At 31.5% G+C, this 19,145-nt stretch overlaps 1 protein-coding gene across 1 annotated transcript in view; it reads right to left on the bottom strand.

The window, feature by feature from the left end:
• Positions 1-19,145, bottom strand: part of LOC148608259 (G protein-coupled receptor kinase 3-like) — an 88,245-nt gene that overhangs the window by 32,311 nt on the left and 36,789 nt on the right. Inside the window, exons 5-7 of the mRNA XM_088546989.1 lie at positions 18,701-18,787; positions 14,889-14,950; positions 5,588-5,639 (exon numbers count right to left, since the gene is read on the bottom strand). Coding sequence (XP_088403115.1) covers positions 5,588-5,639; positions 14,889-14,950; positions 18,701-18,787 — 201 coding nt within the window. The remainder of the gene's footprint in view (positions 1-5,587; positions 5,640-14,888; positions 14,951-18,700; positions 18,788-19,145) is intronic.

The following is a 19,145-nucleotide window of genomic DNA, read 5'->3' as shown; positions in this document are numbered from 1 at the left end:
TTGAATTTTATAAAGTGTCTTGTACAGAAACGTTTTTGAATTATTCAGGGTTCAGTTTATTTACATTATACTGTACAGTTAAATAATGAAAATATTCTGTATTTGTTTTTGTAGCCTATAAAAATAGGCTTGGGGGTCTGTTTGCAGCCCGATGGCCTTAGGCAATGGATTTCCCTTTACATTCTATAAATAGAAAGCTTTACCAACAAAGATGATGGCAGCGCCATACCATTATAAAACCCCAAATTTGATGCAGTCGTATAAAAACAAGGGTTGGTAGATAGGCAATATTTTTTTTTTCAATATTTTTGACTGATTTGTGTTGTAGAACATTCAGAATTTAATAGTGCTTTTAAAAAATAGCAAAAACAAAATTAGGGTTGGCACAAACATTAGGGTTTGTAGGGTTAGTGGAAACCCAAGAATTTTGTTTAAGCCTTATTGATAATTTCCAGACAACATGACAGAAACTGCATTCTCTATGACACTTCTAAGAGGACGAGGAGTTTTCAAAATTATCTCTTTGACAGGAATAAAACACTCTTTATTTACAAGTAGAAGAACCTATTCAAAATTTTCAGAAAAGCACTTTTAACAATACAATCTCTCTACTGACAGTGTACAGCATTTAAGCTACATCAAACACAGGAACCTGTAGAGAAGTTGGTATTACTTGATGGTATTTCTCATATTGATTTTACATAATGACAAATATTTTTACACTGTACAGATATTTCTAATTATAGTGGTTAATAGATGTGAGTAACAAACTATATGAAGCTATCTTGGGGACGTACAATTAATGGAAGTCCATCAAAGCAGAACAGAAAATAATTAAACTGAACCTAAACCTTCGTCTTTAAAAGCATTGAAACATCAACTAAATATTCATTTTGAAGTTTAAAACAAAAAATAAAAATAAATACTGCATGAAAATATCAAATACAGATTCATACATCAAAGAAAAGTGATCTATATTATTCTACAGGGGATAAATTGACATATATTTGCTATGCCTATATCCATATCATTATTTTGCCTTTGATTTGGTTAATATACATGTACACGTATGTGTTACAAAAAGGATGTAGATTAATCTCCAAATGGCAGACATTTCAGGTTTTTTACTGAATAAGTGTTGGTTGTCTTCACTTTACAAAGGAATAGGTTTATCTTCTCATAAACAGTTAATATGGGGAAAAAAGAGCTACAGAGAATGTTTTTCAGATGGAGTTGATATAATATCACTTTTTACCCTTTGACCTTAAAGATGCACCTCTATGGAAACCCAAGTCACCTGATCGCAATTCTGTTTCCTGATTGGCCAAATACTAATAACTCAGTGGCGTTTTATATAGAAAATTGAAATTGCATGGTATGTGTTATTTCATTGAATGAAATAAAGAAAAATATTAGTAAAAAGAACAAAATTTTAGCGTTAGCTAACTTTTTTCATAGAAAGTACTTGTTTCAAATATTAGTATGAAAACGAATTCAAACTAATTCCCCAAAAATATCATCAAAATGTATGTTCACTACAGCAACAGAGTTTAATAGTGAATTAATGTGATCAAATCTAACTGGTTATTTCAGTAAACGTTTCAGTGCCAACTAAGTGGCAACTTACATTTGAAAAGTCCTCAGTGTATCTTAGCTGTAGAGAAACAATAAAAAAAAACATGTATGGTAACTACCAGTATTTCATTTGGTGGCAGAATCACAGAAGGGTTACCTCCTAAATACATAAATCCTTTTTCTTTGATTATCTCCGCTTGCATTTATCAGATGATAAAATAACATCTTCCAAAGACACACCTGATAAACAGTCTTAACTTTAATGAAGTTAAATACTGAGAAAAATATTGTTAAATTTATCTCCCCTTTCAGATGTCAAACAATAATTCAACTGATGCTCATCTATAAATTACATTAAATCTCAATTCAGCTGATGCTTATCTGTAAATGACATGAAACATATGAATAAAGTTTCATGAAAATTAATAGAATAGTATGAGAGGAGTCAGGCTAAAAAAAACTTATGAACAGATTGACATTTTGCATGTGGCATGTAAAAAAAATGTCATATTTAACTATAATTCTAATCATGAGATTATTCATGCTTATAGCCATTTTTGATTGGTCAAAAACATTGTTGTCAGAAAGTTCATACATGCATGAACTTCACCAGATCGTTCATACATGCATGAACACCAGTGAACTTGAAACCAATGACGGCCGTGTAGTTCGAAAGAGTGTGGCAACGAACTGAACGGCATAATATAGCCATAAGAATATGTACATTGATTTTACCAGTCAAGTTTGTTTACAGAGAGTAATTTTTAGCTCGGGGAAAGAAACTTATAATTGAGTCTGATTGAACCCTTGAAAACAACTTGTTGTAATTTTCCATCTTTCTTGTATTTTCTTAATAATTATATTCCTGTTAATTGTTTACACCTCGTACTTTACAATGCCAACTAGCCGCTTCACTGTCATCATGCAGCCCATTATGTGTAAATATTCGTCCGCGCTCCCATACGTGTGCAAAGGAATGTGTATGTATTAAGTGTAAACATAAACAGTGTATCAGTATAACCGACTGAGGCTCTCAGAGGGTAACTTTGACTGTCCGATAGAATTATAAGGATTGAACAGCTATTTTCGGTCGTTCATGCATGTATGAACAGACCTTTACACTCCCAAACATTACATGAACGGCCTTTGGCTGTTCGTTGAGTTTGGGAGCTCCGAGATCCTTTCATACATGCATGAATGACCGAAAATAGCTGTTCAATCCTATAATGAAGCTCTTCTTACTGTATGCGAAAGGTCATGCTTAAAAGACTTATGAACAGACAGACACTTCACATGTGGGATGTAAAAAATTGCTTTAAAAAATTACACTGCTTGTTACTGAGAATAAATGTTGGATTTGGCTTTGATGATGTCTCTTGGTTTTCCTTCTTCCTTTCAGTCTCAAAAAATAATTTGAAGTACAAAATAAGCATAATACATATTTTAATTTCTGGGGGATCGATTCACTCTGAGCCAATAAGACACAGTAGGTCCTACAGCAGCTTATTGTCTGTAAGTAAATCCAGGGAAACTGAGGCTTTTTGTTTTTGATTGAGTCTAGACAGAATTCTATTATCTTATCCACGTTGAAATCTTCAGGAATGAAGCAGAGAAAAATTGAAAAATTATATTCTCTTAAAACACAAACTTATGTAATTATACTGAGTACAACAGAACTGGATAATGCAGAAACAAGTTTTAAAGGCTTAAATTTTATCTTCTCTGAGAAAATGAGGATCTATTGATCCAACAGAAAACAATGACTTGAGATTCATTTGAGTGCTACACAATTACGGAAATGAATCTTCAGTTTTTACTGCATCATGGATTTTAACTCCAAGGCTTAAATCTCAAAATCATATTTACAAAGAATTTAAATTGATCGTAAGACTCCTGAGGATACCATATTTGACTAACAGATCCACAGAGACTGACTAGCAATCCATTACAATAATCGAAGTACCGGAAAATCAATACACATCACTTGATACAGTCTCTGTACTGTGAAGCACTGTGATGAGGAGGCGTAAAGATGGGGTTACACAAGGCCTAGTTACTATGTTTATACATCTACTTGACATTATATAAATAAGATAAAACACACACGTGGATACCATATATCTAGATAAATAATATATTTTTCTATTCCTTTTTTTTTCAGGCCTAGCTCTTCTATACAGTACAGAAGAAAGAGGGGAATTGATGTAATATGAGCCTACTGTGTGAAAATCTCACACAGGGTACTATGATAAGAGAACATTTATTTCTAACGAGATGGGTAAACATTTCATTATTTTAAATGGGAAACTTACAAAATTTGTTCTTGTAGTAAAATAAAACGTGAATTATAAAACATAGAAAAACAATAACTAATATTTAAATGTTCTAACCTTACATTAACAACCTCGAATAGTTTGTAAAATAAATATTGCAATTATTTCTGAAATAGATGTACACAGGTTTAAAAGTAAGTTCAAAGACAGCGAAATAACATTTGACTTTTTTATACACTGAAATGACAGGGAAGAACTCGGTACATTATCTAGCTGATTTTTTCTGTCAGACATATCATCAGTAATATTTATTACTTTATGAATCAAATTAAAATTAGAGGTAGCAAGGAGCCAGGTTGAACTTCAAATTTTATTGCTTGCTTTTATGAAATTCTCAGTTGACTTTAATTCAAGAACCTATTTCCAGTCTGAGGAAAGACAAAGTGAAACATGTCCATTAAAAAAGAACACCCTCTTGTCCAAAGAATATGTATGATATAGACAGGTGCGTTCCTTTCATCAAGATTCAATAAAAAAATCTTTGAGCGACAGCTCACTAGTGATAACCCCGCTACTTGGTAAACAGGAAGTAGATGTCATTAGAGTAAGAAAACACATTTCATACTTTAGTATACGGTTTGTAAGACTCCTTCTAAAATCGTTTTTCCTCACCAGAATTTTCTATGTAGAACATATTGAAATCCGAAATCCGGTCTGCATTTAATTGTTTACTTCTGGGATCTCGAAATACTGCTTTACATTACAATACAAAATCTTCTCTTCATGGCTTTTCTTATCACTTTTATCATGTAGAAATATAAATTCATCATTTTGTATCAGTAATTTTACAATGGAAGATGTTTTATTTTTATTCCTGAACGCAACACTTTGTAAAAGACAAAATTTCCTTGCATTTGAGTGATAATTTGGGACCCATTCTCGAGAAACCACATAGTCATGTGACGAGACTTACATACTCTATACCCAAACAAGCTTTGTATAAAGAATCATCAGCCTGTAAGTTACAGAACCTGAAATTTATAGTATAGTATACCCTCTCCTACAGAGCAAGGGAAAAAATAGTATACCCTCTCCTACAGAGCAAGGGAAAAAAATTGGAACTGATACAGGTAAAGGTAAGTATTATGTATTGTCAGTGAATAGATACAGGTAAAGGTAAGTATTATATATTGTCAGTGAATAGATACAGGTAAAGGTAAGTATTATATATTGTCAGTGAATAGATACAGGTAAAGGTAAGTATTATATATTGTCAGTGAATAGAAACAGGTAAAGGTAAGTACATTTGTATTATGTATTGTCAGTGAATAGATACAGGTAAAGGTAAGTATTATGTATTGCCAGTGAATATACATGAATGTACAAATGAACAACATAAGCTCTGTAGAGCTCTTTACCAATAATCAGTTTTACAACCATTAAACATGTATAAACTTCGGGCATAGTTTTCAAAATACTTCAAAATATGGCTAGTATAGAAATGCTTCCAATTTATTCAGCATTCTGTTTGAACAATTCTTACTGAACAAACAGAAATTTAGCCCAAATTTTTTTTTAAAAAGTTCATTCCACTAATGTCATGATGATAATAGTTTCTTACCTACAATCTTAAGGTGCTAATGCAGGTAAATTCTTACTAAATGATTTAAGTTTCTTTTCTGATATGTTCACATGAAGCTTTAGAATTCCACTCTCACAATTGTTAAAGAGGTACCCACCTGTATGTTCAATTCTAAATTTTTCCATTGGCAAAATCTGGTATATTTTTCACTGAAAAGAGAAAATAAATAATGGATGTGATCTAAGCACTAAGTATAAACTTCAATATATATTCAATATACATCTTCATTTTTTTTTACACTAATAGGAAAAAATAGCTATAATATACCCACAAAGACTATGATCATCAATTAGGAAATTTTCCATTCAAATTCAATTTTCTAGGTTTTAAACACCTGATCCAATTATTTTTATTGCTAAAACATAAGAGACCTTAATGAAAATGTTCAATCTTTCAAAACTTTCTTCATTTAACCCATTATTTCACTATGACAAAACTTTAAAGTAAAAATAAGGTATTTATTTTAATGTGTACATCAGAGGATATTTGGTCTTCAAAACTGTTTTCATTTAGCCCATTACTTCACTATGACAAAAATTTAATAAGGAATTTATTTTAATGTGTAAATCAGAGGATATTTGGTCTTCAACACTGTTTTCATTTAGCCCATTACTTCACTATGACAAATATTTAAAGTAAAATTAAAGAATTTATTTTTCATTTTAATGTGTACATCAGAAGATATTTGGTCTTCATAACTTTTTTCATTTGTGTTTCATTTGTTGGTGTTTATTTGATCCAACTAGAAATCATTATGATGGAATCCATCTCTGTGGGTCCCTTCGATCTATTTACATGCCAAAAATCAAGAATCCAAATCCCAAAACAAAAAATTTACAGCCCAGACATGAGTTTGTCACCTAAAAAAAACCAAGAATTTGTCCATGTCTGGTCTTTGTCCCTGGATTAGATTCTTTTGATTACTGCTATAAACTTGGTTCCCTTGATTACTCTTTGACCTTGAGGTCAAAGTTCAAGGTCAAAGGCCACTATCCATGGAATTTGTCACATCATCTATGAGTGATCTATCAACATAGCAAATACAAAAAGACCACATAGAAAGACAAAAATGTTACAGCTCCGACACGAGTTTGTCTTGGAAAAAACGGGTTTTTGACCATGAAGTCAAAGTTCAAGGTCACAGGCCACTGTCCATGGTATCTTTAGGTCTTCTACCCACTTGCAAAATATCAAAAGCCTAAATCAAAAGGCAAAAAGTTATTGCCTTGTTACAAGTTTGTTACAGACGGGCAGAATGATCACTACACATCATGGCAAGGCACTAATAATGTAGTAGTAATTGACCATTTTTTCCTATATCTTTCTTTCAATGGGTATACATCTACTAAGCATGAACTAGATACTTCTCATATGAACTTTCTTAACATAAAAGAAATATACAGACTATTTCAAGAGCAGTTTCATAAAATGGGACTCAAAATCTTAGGATAACCTTCATGCAAGCTAAATCAATTTGCAAAATGTAAGAATTGCATAATAAAAAAGTTTACATCCAAAGAAGATTTTTCACCACAAAAAATTAAAAACATAAGCACAAAAAAAAACCCAAAAAAATCGCAATCACAATAATTTAAGTGTACAATATTTGAGGCAGTAGGACTTCAGCTTAACATTTGCAAAATCAAACTTTTTATTCTTGTGTCAATACAAGCTTGTTATCCTCATAAAGCTAATCAGTATTGGTATAACCACAATTTTTAACTTAGATGTAAAGAAAAATGTTTTAGAGCCCAGAATTTAAGGGCATAACAGCCTTTTACCATTTGTCTTATTTTCAAAATGAAAGTAGTATTTTCAGTAAATATCTACTTTCAATATATCATTGTTTCTTAAAAAGCATAAACTGTATGAAGACATTTTTATGACATTGCCTTTTAAAGAACTCTCTTTTTTCCAAAAAAAAAAAAAACATGCAAAAATTCATTTAACAAAGATGAAAACAGTTAGTGATCCTGAAAATTGCTGAATCAAACAAATTCAGCAACAGAACTTTTAAATTAAGTGATATTACACCAATAAGGTTAATCAGGTATTACTAGTTAGGTTACAAGATATAAAGACCAGGCGTCAATTTCACAAGAATTCATAAGTGTAGTAAGTTATGATGCAACAATGCTATTTTCTGTTATGATGTCATTACTTACAATCAACTTTACACTTACAACTTTTTGTTAAATTGACGCCTGGCCCAGAGCAATACATCTAGTAAAATTCTGTTTGTAATAATATCAATTTCAAAGTCCTTGCTAGAAGTTACCATGGAAGTTAAGAATATTTTTACACTTGAAGGATTGATATTCAGTTTTGTGGCGCTCAGGTCAGAGGTCAATTTCACTTAGTTGTAAGTGTATAGTCTATATTACGTTCCATCCTTATACTGTGTTTTACTTTTTAGAACTTTACAATCAGTTTTATACAGGCAACTTTTGTAATATCAACCCTTGGAAGCTTGTGCATGTGAAATAATAACCGGTAAAACCAGGAAATCTTTTTCCATAAATTGCTTTCAATCAACAAAAACAGAATACAAAGATTAGATGAATAAATATTTATGAATCAAATTAGAACTAGTTGAAGGAAGTTTACCCTTTAAATTAATTTTAATATTGTGGTTTCAAATGTGACTGAATAGATATTTTTGCCTGACAATGTTATTGCTGATACCTGATCTGAACCAGTAGCCAAGCAGCAGGTACGACAGGTACAGCTGGGGCTGTACTAATAATTTTTTTTTTTAAGAATGTTAAAAAAAGAGGGTATTTCACTTGCTATGAATAACTAAAACAAGTACAAATTCTTCCTGCCATACAAATCGAGGTTTGGGTGCTACGCCACAGTGAACTTATAAAAATAGTATACATAGAATAGCACAGTAGTTGAAACCCAAAGACTGATAACACTGTTGGTAGACCTGTTAAATTTCTCTAACAGACAAGTTATATTTATCATTTAGTACCATTCAGTGTAAAAATCAGGCAATGGGTGGTACATCATTTTTCTCAATTTGGTGTTTATGCATAAAATACATTCAACACATCTAGAAAACAACCAGAAAGCTATTTAAATTTATCCTGAAGCATCAATGACAAAGATAGTTCTTGTCTATACAACAAAACAGAAGTGTTAAATTAAAATGAAATCCTCCTAATTGAATCTTATCTTTTAAATAATCTATTTTGAAAAGAATGTTCAAAGAAGACATGTTCATAATGGTCTATTAGTTACAGAGAAAATCCTGTTAGTCTACATTATATCACTTCCATTTTATCCTTCATTAGATTAAAAACTTTAGAACTGTAATGACAGAAAATGCCAGTAAACTTGTATGACATTTACAGGTAAAAAATTAATACTTGTTTCAAGTGATAAAATAATAATTGATTGCAGAGTTATTGTCCATTTTTGCATTTCTATTTCTCTCATATTTGCTTTAAACAATTTCACTCATGAATTTTTAATTCATCTAGATAGCAAACAGTAACTTTACAGACTTTTATTTAAAATCATGAAAATATAAACAAGGGAAATGATCCAGTAAAAGTAAGCCTCTGGGAACGAAAGAAATAAATTTCATTACGACTACGAGCCAAATGGGATCTCCCATCTAGATACGTCTACTCATTAAGATTAATTTGATAAAACAATGAAAGTGAAGAAATAAATCATGCCACTAAATCAATATGAAGGTATACATGGCAAACTCATCTGCCACTTTCCTCTACAAAGGTTTTAAGTTCTAATCAATCAAGTGAAAAAAATCAGTGAAGGTTTCCACTGGAACTTTCAATTAATACCACCAAGAAATTGATTTACACTAAAAACATACCAAAAACCTGTTAAACTGAGTAAAGCTCACTAGGTGATACCCCCCTCAGTAATCCTGCCCCCTCCCAGGAAAATTTCACAACACTCCAAAAGTCAATCAGATGGAAAAAAATATGAAATGCACCATTACGTCATTTGATACATAAATTGGTTTCAGATGAGACGTAAAGATGGCTGGACAGACAGACAGTGTGATCACAATGATCTACCCATTTTGCAGAGGGAATGCTAAAATTTTTGTTAAGTATTCCTAGGCTGAATCAGTTCTCTCAAAACAAAAAACTGAATGCACTATTAAATAGTGGAGAAATAATCTTTGAATTGCATCTACAACCAAAACAAAAAACACACACACACACACACAAAATATAAGCAGGATTTTCAACTTTCAAAAATTAATTTGCATCTTCACATCTAAGAGTTAAGATTAAATTGAGTACAGCTGCAGTAAAAATGTTTCTAATCACCATCCCATTTCCAGGAATATAAAAATTATGAATTAAAATTCTGACAGACCTATTAGTTTTCCAAGACTGTGTGGTAACATTAGAGAATTCTAATTAATATTCAATCAATGTATAGGAATTTAGATACATAAATGAAACTACTTTTTCTATCAAGTTTTGGCAAATGAAATTTAAACTTTACATAAATTTCAGAACTTTACTGACAGATCAAACTGAATGTATCAAATGATAAGACATTACAAGACTGTCATATATTTTTTCTTATATCAGCTGAGGGTAACGTTGGCATTGATTAAACCTTTTCTTCAACTTAGAATTTGAACTTGAGAAAAAAGCAGTCTTTTTTTAAACTTTAAACTCCATAAAATTCTCCAATAGTATCCCTTTTATGTTCAGGTTTTGTAAGTCTCATTCTAGTTTATTTCCTTACCAGAATTATTCGAAGTAGAATGTATTGAAATCTGAAGACAGATCTGCATTTTATTGTTTACTTGCCGGATCTCAGAATGCTGCATTATACATGTAATGCAAAATCTTCTATATATTGCTTTTAATAACACTTTTATCATGTAGAAATATATGTCATTTTTATCAGTATTTTTACACAGAAAGATGTTTGACTATTAATACTGAACTCAATGCTTTGTAAATTACAAAGTTTCCATGCATTTGAAAGGTAGATTAGGACCTTTTTTTTTTTTTTTTTGGTGAAACCACAGTCACATGACGAGACTTACATACCTTATTCCTTATTAGTTAGTATCTATTCGTTGGTCTGATCATGAATCAAGAAGAAAAGAATGAATAGTTTTAATTTCAAAATATTAAAATTGACGCATGTTTACCCAAAAACAGAAAGTACTTCTTCAGTAAGGCAGAGAACAGGAATTTCCTGCAATATTGGAGATAAATTCCATTACATGCTGAAATGCAATTCTTCTGTAACAAACGGAAAAGATAATCACCAATTTTTTTCTGGTAATAATGATTGCAACTTAATTAAATTAGAAATAATTTTAAACAGTAAAAACACAGTATTTAAATTTAATCTGGAATAATTTTAAACAGTAAAAACATTGTATTTAAATTTAATCTGGAATAATTTTAAATAGTAAAAACATTGAGCAATTAAGTTATATTATAGAATTATAAATACTTTACTATCATGTACACTGTATTAAGTAGCACTCCAGCTAGGGATCATGCAAAATGTGATGCATGGGTAAAAAGCCTACATATTTTTATTTTCGATATTTTGTTTTAAATGTTATAGTAAACAGAAATTAACATGTGGTTTTTCATATAGCCCATGCTCTTAGGAGATAAAAAATATATAGAATGCACTGTAGATTTCAAAATGAAGGGAGATAACTCTGTAAATGACGCTCAAATATAATGGAATCTACTGGATTTTCAATGTTGATTATCTCCTAAGAGCAGGCAGATTTGAATGAATAATTACACATTTCATAGTATAGACCCATAAAACAACTTAATTACAAAAATCAAAATAAGTAGCCTTTTTTCTGGTGTATAAATTTTTCAGATTTTGCATGATTCTTACATAGACAGCTACTTAATTCCTCTGTTAAAGTAATGTATTTTTACATATAGTCATTTTCATATTGGCTTAGTTATAGGTCAAAGACTGCCCGTGACAAGCTGATGACCTATAACCCAGGCAATATGAAAATCACTATATAATGATACCTTTATTGATTAACTACATGTTCTAACCATTATTTCATGTTACTGCCTATGTCTGTGTGAAAAAAACAATGTACACTTCATGAGATTACATGTACTTTGCCATGACCCATTCTATTCCTATGTTTATCTTGAGGGTTATGTTCCCCTTTTGTCATGAACACTTTTATAACCTCCAAAGTCATCCTTATGGACTGCAGACTGTATTACATGCAGCTTATAAAGGGTGATATAAAAGGTCAATCATTTGCATTAAAATGTGTCCTGACCATGCAAGGATGCAAAGTTTTTTGTTGATTTTTTTTCTTTTACTTCATTAGACTTTTATATATTTCATCTTCTTTTGTTCTAAACTAACACATTCAAACAATTCTGCTCGAAAATTGGGTGGTTTTCATCTTGTGTTTACATTTCCTCAATTCTTCTCCAACTCTTCAATAACTTGTTCTTAAAAGGTAAATCCTGAAAATTCTGAACATTTCACATTATGTACAAGTCAAGAATTTCTAAACAAAACCAATCAGAACTTTTGAGAATCAGAAACAGTAGGGAAGTTCCATGCATGAACCAGCGACATAAGGTGTTTTGATAAATCAAAAACCCAAGAAATCGATAGTGACTTTGTTTTTGGCCAGGTTAACACCTTTATATTGTAAGTACAGTTCAGGTTGTATTACAGACAATACAGTAGAGTTAATTAGTTATAAATGAGACTAAAGTTCATTCATTTATTCCTTCATTCAAAAACAAATTGATATAGATTTATTTTAAAAAGGAACACTAAAAAATAGCAAGCTTTCTTAACTCTGTGCATACTTGTGTTTATGTTTGTGTTTTTTTTTCTAAAGAGGCCATGTAGCAGTGATTGGGATTAAAAAATTTTGCCAATGGGACTATGGCCCCGTAACTCTTCAATTCAATGGAACATTTTCAATCTCAATGGGTCATTCTAAAAAAAAAAACATAAGACAAATTTTGGAATTGCAGCTAAGGCCGGCAAGACAGATATATTGAAGACCAAATGTACATTTGTACATACACAAATTTTAATTTACACTGCAGATCAAATGTTTATTAAGAGTTAACAATTAACACGTCAATTAATTGTCACATGAAATCACTTTTCTTTTCTGTTGTTTGAGTTTTTATACTTATGTACAAAATGTATTGTCTAGCCCTTTATCATAGTCTACAGATCTCCCATCAGTTAGACCCCAACTTGGCTATTATTAGTTTATGACAAATGATAGGAAAGAGTCTACTTTTTTGTTTGGCTGCAATCAGATTTTGGATTTTTTTTGGAGGTGCTTCAGGTTCAAATAATATGTCTCCACCATTATCAATACTTTTACTTTTTAGTAATTACCATCATTAATATTTTTTGGGGCTTTGACAAAGATAATTTCTTCTGTTTTGGGTCTAGCTTAAAAACGTCTTCAAATGGGACCACCAGTCCATGCTTTTCTGATATCATCAACATATTTTTATTTGTTAAAACAAGGTTTATTGTTCTTTCAAACACGTATGTTATCAAGAGTAATCAAGGGAACCAAGGTTATAGTGGTAATCAAAAGAATGTAATCCAGGGACAAAGACCAGACATGGAAAACAGACATTCACAACAAAGAACATAAAGTAACTAAAATCATACATACAAAGTAACAAAAGTAAACTCGGACTCCACTAAAAACTGGGAGCATGGACCAGGTGCACCAGTAGGGTAAGCGTCCTCTGCTTTTCTAGAAACACCCGCCGAGTTGCTCATAAAAAGTCAAGTCCGGGGTTGACAAACGGGGAAAGGAAAACTATGACCCGTTGAATACATCAGTTTTCATGGTGCTGATGGATACATCATAACGATCCAGGAGTTCAGGATGACAACCATAAAACTTCTGTAGTGATGACTTCAATCTTGTAGCAACATAAACCTGTTCCAGAAGCCTATTTGTTCGAGTTCTAGCGCGATACAAAAAGTCTGCGTAGTTTCGGTAAGCTCTGGCATAACGTATGAGTTGTGATATGAACACTCCATATGCAGGAGCCGAAGGGATGTTGCCACAAATGAAAGGAAAGTTAACAATTCTGAATGAAAAGTCATCACGTTTGTCGTAAAGTTTGGTCAATAGTTTTCCTTTACCATCGATTTCTAAGTGTAGGTCAAGATATGAGGCTGACTTCACAGTGTTTGTAGTATCCTTTATCTCAAGTTCTTTTGGATAGATGCGATGTATCAAATCCCCGAAATTAGCATTGTTTAAATATAATACGTCATCTATATAGCGGAAACTGAGATTGAAGGATCTAGCCAAACGATATTCGTTCTTCCTGATTAGATCAGCTGTAAAGTCAGTCTCATAAGAGTGAAGGAATAGGTCAGCAAGTAAAGGAGCACAATTTGTTCCCATTGGAATGCCGACCGTTTGTTGAAAAACACGTCCACCACACTGGACAAATATGTTGTCGATTAAAAATTCCAGCATTTTGTAAACATCTTCCCCTGTATATTTGGAAGATGATTTGGAATTATTTCTTACAAAGTATGAGGAATCTCTACCAAGAACTATATATTTGTATCTAGGTGTACCATCTTTTTTGGAAAAACAACAATGTATAATGTTTTTAAGTCGGGATTTTAACTGAGTATGGGGAATAGAAGTATACAGTGTTGAAAAATCATAGGTTTTAATGCTATTATATTCAGAAAAAATATGTAATCTAAAAAATCGACAATGTACCGTCTCATTCCCCAGTCTTCAAATCCCCTCGAAAACGTGGCAATCAAAACATCCACCTACAGCTAATAAAAACATTGTTAAAAGACAAGTTCATGCCTTTTTTACTGTCACAAGTAGTGGACAACACTCCATCATCAATGATGAAAACTTAATGCACGCATATGACGCAACACATTACATGTAGTCACACATTGTGCCATTCTACAAGGAAATGCGACTAAGGCCCATGGCGCACGGTACTGATGTAGCTGGTCCACATATTCTATTACTTATATATATATGCTACAAAGGAGTTACAACAGAATTACAATAGAAAATTCTAATATGAAGTGCTTGAAAGCTCTTTAGACCACATCCATGGTAAAAAAGTGATAAAGACATGACCAACACTTTGTGCAGTAGATAGGCTGTGTCTATTCAAAAATATGAAGAAACTAGTCAAATAAGAATCAAAATAAATCACAGAAACTCCATTTTTTCATTGTTTTACCACAGGCTCGCGATTCATGTCACATTGTTTAACCCCGAGCAATAGTGAAGGCTTAAATAATGACAAATGGTCAGCTCATGGTAAAACAATGATAAAATGGGAGCTTCTGTGATTTACTTCTTGAACAACACTTACTGTATATAATTAACTCACCTTTCTAGAAATTTATCAAATATATGGCCTTTCAATGAATTGCAAATTTCTTCTATATATGGCTGAAAGAGATAAGTAATCAACTATAATGATATGAATACCCATAATAGAATCTTCTTCTTTATTACATAGTAATAAAAATTTTCCTATTCAAATCAATAAAAAACAAAACATGCAATATATCCTGGTATTTGCACACAAACTTTCATTTGTATCTGGAAAAATTCGGAAACATTTCGAATATGTTTTTAAATTTATTGCACTGTTGTCGTCTGCTAAAAAAAATGGCTGAACAGGATACTGACAGGTTGTTATAAATATGGCAATGACCTCTTTATATGGGCAACATATTTCTGTGTTTGGTGACAGTTATTGTGATTCCATTTTCTTTCAAATAATACAAACGAAAAACGCATGCCTTTCAATTTTACTACAATTTATCAAACATTCAGAAATTGCACTAGTTCATATATTTATTATGCATTATATTTGAACTAGTTCAATAAAACACATACAACGTTGTTAAATGCATTGTATCCAACAAATTAGTATAATGTTAACTGAAATATTTATTACTATATAATAAAAGGGTTATTGCATGAATAATGGTGAATATTGTCCCAAGCAGAATATTATATTGCACTCACAAGCTTATGCAATAACCCTATATTACTGTATTGGTTGTATTGCATTTAATTTTGGCAAAAATTTTGCAATTTTAGGGGAAAAGTGTATAAGAAAAATGTTAGCATTTCTTATTTTGGCAAATGCTTAGTGGTATCCTTTAATCCTTAAGCCCAGAGTAATATTTCAATGAAATTATTTTGGCTTTTTTTAAACATAAAGCTATAATATGCCTAATTTTATTTTTAGTAGATATAAATGCTGTGATTTGTAGGGCACTAGAATCTGCATTCTGTATACAAGCTGAACACTAGCAATGTCATCAATACTACTCATCTAATACAAATTAAGTAGTAGTCTGTGTAAGAATCAGGCAAATTTTGTAATATGTGATACACCCAAAAAAGAAGGTTTACTTTTGTTATTATGTTATTAAGTTGCTTCACAGGTCTATATGCTGAAATGTATAATTATTCATTCAAATCTATCTGCTCCTAGGAGATAATCTACAATGAAAATCCAACAATTTCTACAGTATTTTAGTGTCCTTTACAGAATTTTCTCCCTTAATTTTGAATTCTACAATACATTCTATAGATCAGAAGAGTTATATGAAAAGCCACATGTTATTTTCTGTTTACAAAAGCATTTTAAACCAATTAGCAAAAAATAAAAATATGTAAGCTTTTCAACCATGAATCATATTTTGCATGATACTTATCCAGAGGGCTACTTAAATACTGCGAAAATGGCACTAACAATCAAATGACACTACCGATTCACATGGCACTACCGAATCAAATGGTACTACCGAATTAAATGGCACTACGTGTGAACAAAACATTATAATGCATTAAATCGTAATCACCGTAGATTTCTATGACAGAAAGAACATCAACATGCAATGCACAAATTATAGAGCAACACAACAGTTATATATCAAATTTCTTGGGGAAAAGTACATTTAATTTAATGGTGCCACAGGCTATGGATTTGCAACTGCTTCTAGACAGTTGTTTTATCAAAAGGACATCAGGAGTCTGAATGTTGCACAAAGAATTTATAAAATTTTGTAGTAGACTTGATATACCATCAGAGTATTTTGTACAATAATTATAGTTCATAACTTGTATACGAAGAGGGTGTCAAGAAGTTAATGTTCACGATAACTGATAAAAGAAAATCTCTGTAGGTCAAAAAATGTAATTTTGTCATCATACTAGAGTGCTCAATTCTGACGAAATGACTTGGCAGGTGTTATTAAAAGTGCAGAGACTGCCTTGCCATCACCAGATAAATGTTTCCAATCTTGGATACCAGATTTATTTTTTTGAATTTCAGTTTTTTGCTGTGTTTCAGTTGCTGTAAGTGTTAATTGGTTTGGTTTTTCTCGTCTTTTTTTTCATCCCTTTCGTTACATATAATTTGATAATCATACCAATCCAGTGGTGGATCCTGGGGGTACACCACTCCTTTTTATTGAAAAATTTGTCATTCTCATATGTAAAATTGACAAAAATAGCAAATAATGTCCAAGTACCCCCCTTTTTCTAAAGAACTTTGCCTGGTACCCCTCCTTTTTAATGTATCAGGATCCGCCCCTGCAATCAGTGTTTCATAACAGTACCTAGGACTATAATACCCTTATAGAACCCTAATATTGTAAAACCTAGACTATAATACCCTTATAGAACCCTAATATTATAAAATCTAATCTAATGATCATACTATGTAAGGAGAAATGTGTCACTTGCATATTATCAGAATACGATATTTCTATTGATTAAGTTTCTTCCAGATAAATAAGACCTTTCAGGCAATACACTCAATTTCCAGTGTAATAGGACAACTAATTACACCGAAACAAGAATACATTGTTGGAGTTTAACGTTGGACCATAATTACGCCTTCTACAAACACTTTATTGGATAATCAATTTAATCATAAAAAAAAAATTAGTAATTTGCCAATTGTCTTCATCTGTAATCCAAATTTGATTACCTTGTAATCAATTGCTTATTACTATGCTCGTTGATTTAAAATGTTCATCAGAAAATTATAGCCATAGAAATATTCTAATCCATTAGTTCTAAACCATTTCTTTTAACAAGTAGGTGTAAATTACATTTAATCCTGAGCAAGTATGACTTGATGTAACTTTTTAACAACTTTTTTTTTCTAATCAATACTAGTTTAACAGTCATGTTCAGGTGGGTGAAGTTAATTTTAAACTTGTGCAAGCCAGACTATGGATAAGGAACATGGAACAAAAACACTGTATAGAGAAGGTTGAATATTAAGTTCTGATCAAACTACCTACCTGACATATATTGATAATACTGACAATTTAGAAATTTAAACAAGAGGCTGGGTTAGTGCACCACAAAACTTGACAGATTATTTAATTCTTAGCTTATTCTTAATTGTTTGTGACATCACAAAACTTCCAAGACCTTCACTGAAGTTACCATAGACCTCTCTATCTACCTGTTAGTACTCTGCACTCTTCAAGTACACATAGAACTCAACAGCCGCGTCAGAAAATCTTACAAATAAATACAAAATCGTTACATTTATTCTAAACATTGAGCAATTCTAGATTTGATGTTTTTTAATTAAAATCTTAATGCTTTTGTCCGAATTGCTCTTTCATTTAATTAAACCAAATATTTGCCAATATTTCTCAGAGTATGAATCTCTTATGTAATACTGAATGCCACAGAATTCCATTAGCTGGATTAATCACAGACGGGCAGAAGATTGACGAACCTCTAACTGATGCACAGAATAAATGATATTTCCGCAGAAAAAAACATCCGAGTGACATTTATCAAAAAGGATGTCTTTAATAACTGATTACTAAAATTATCCAACAAACTAGTAGCCCTATCAAGGAAAATAACTCTTCTGCATCTCCATATGAAGAACTTACGACACATTGCAGCAGTAAATAAAACAGATACCAGTAACAATAGTTTCATGGATAGTCACAGTATGTATAACTGCACTTTGAGATCGGATGACATATGTAAGTTACCAATTCTGAAATATGTGTCATTAACATTAACACCAGAGAACAATCCCTGGATCAGACACTACATTCAGCCTTTTCACATTAATTTCTATATAATCAAAAGCAAGCTCTATTCTGAACTAAAGACTTCATAGAACGTTTCATTACAACTTACTTCAAATATGTTAGGACTAAGGGCTTTACTTCTTTGTGCTAACGTTAAGGCTTCTTTAACAGAATCAACTGCTTCTTTTGTATATGTCTGTAAAAAAAGAAATAATAATTCCATTATTTATAGAGATAGCTGAAACAATTTACAAACACAAGGGTACTAACATAATCTGAACAACAGGATACAAGAATGAATACAAGAGATTTGTACAAATCTTAGTTGAATGGTTATAAAATGCTTATTTTGATATTATAGTATTAATTAATGTGTTTTCCATAGTGTACCAGATGTTTGTTCCAAGGTTGTAATGGCGAGAGGCAATGCTGAGGGCTATTTATCTTCTGCAGGCCATTATTACTGACTAAAAACATATGAATGGTCTTATTAAACAAAGCATTTCATGATACATACATTAATCAATTTATTATAATATGTATAAAAATTCCCA

Source organism: Perna viridis, chromosome 9 (genome assembly GCF_037379345.1).
Source record: "Perna viridis isolate PV_CMFRI_1.1 ecotype Kerala chromosome 9, ASM3737934v1, whole genome shotgun sequence".
Lineage (NCBI taxonomy): Eukaryota > Metazoa > Mollusca > Bivalvia > Mytilida > Mytilidae > Perna > Perna viridis.
The sequence above is the reverse complement of the archived record's forward strand: the minus strand, read 5'-3'. Positions and strand labels throughout refer to the sequence as shown.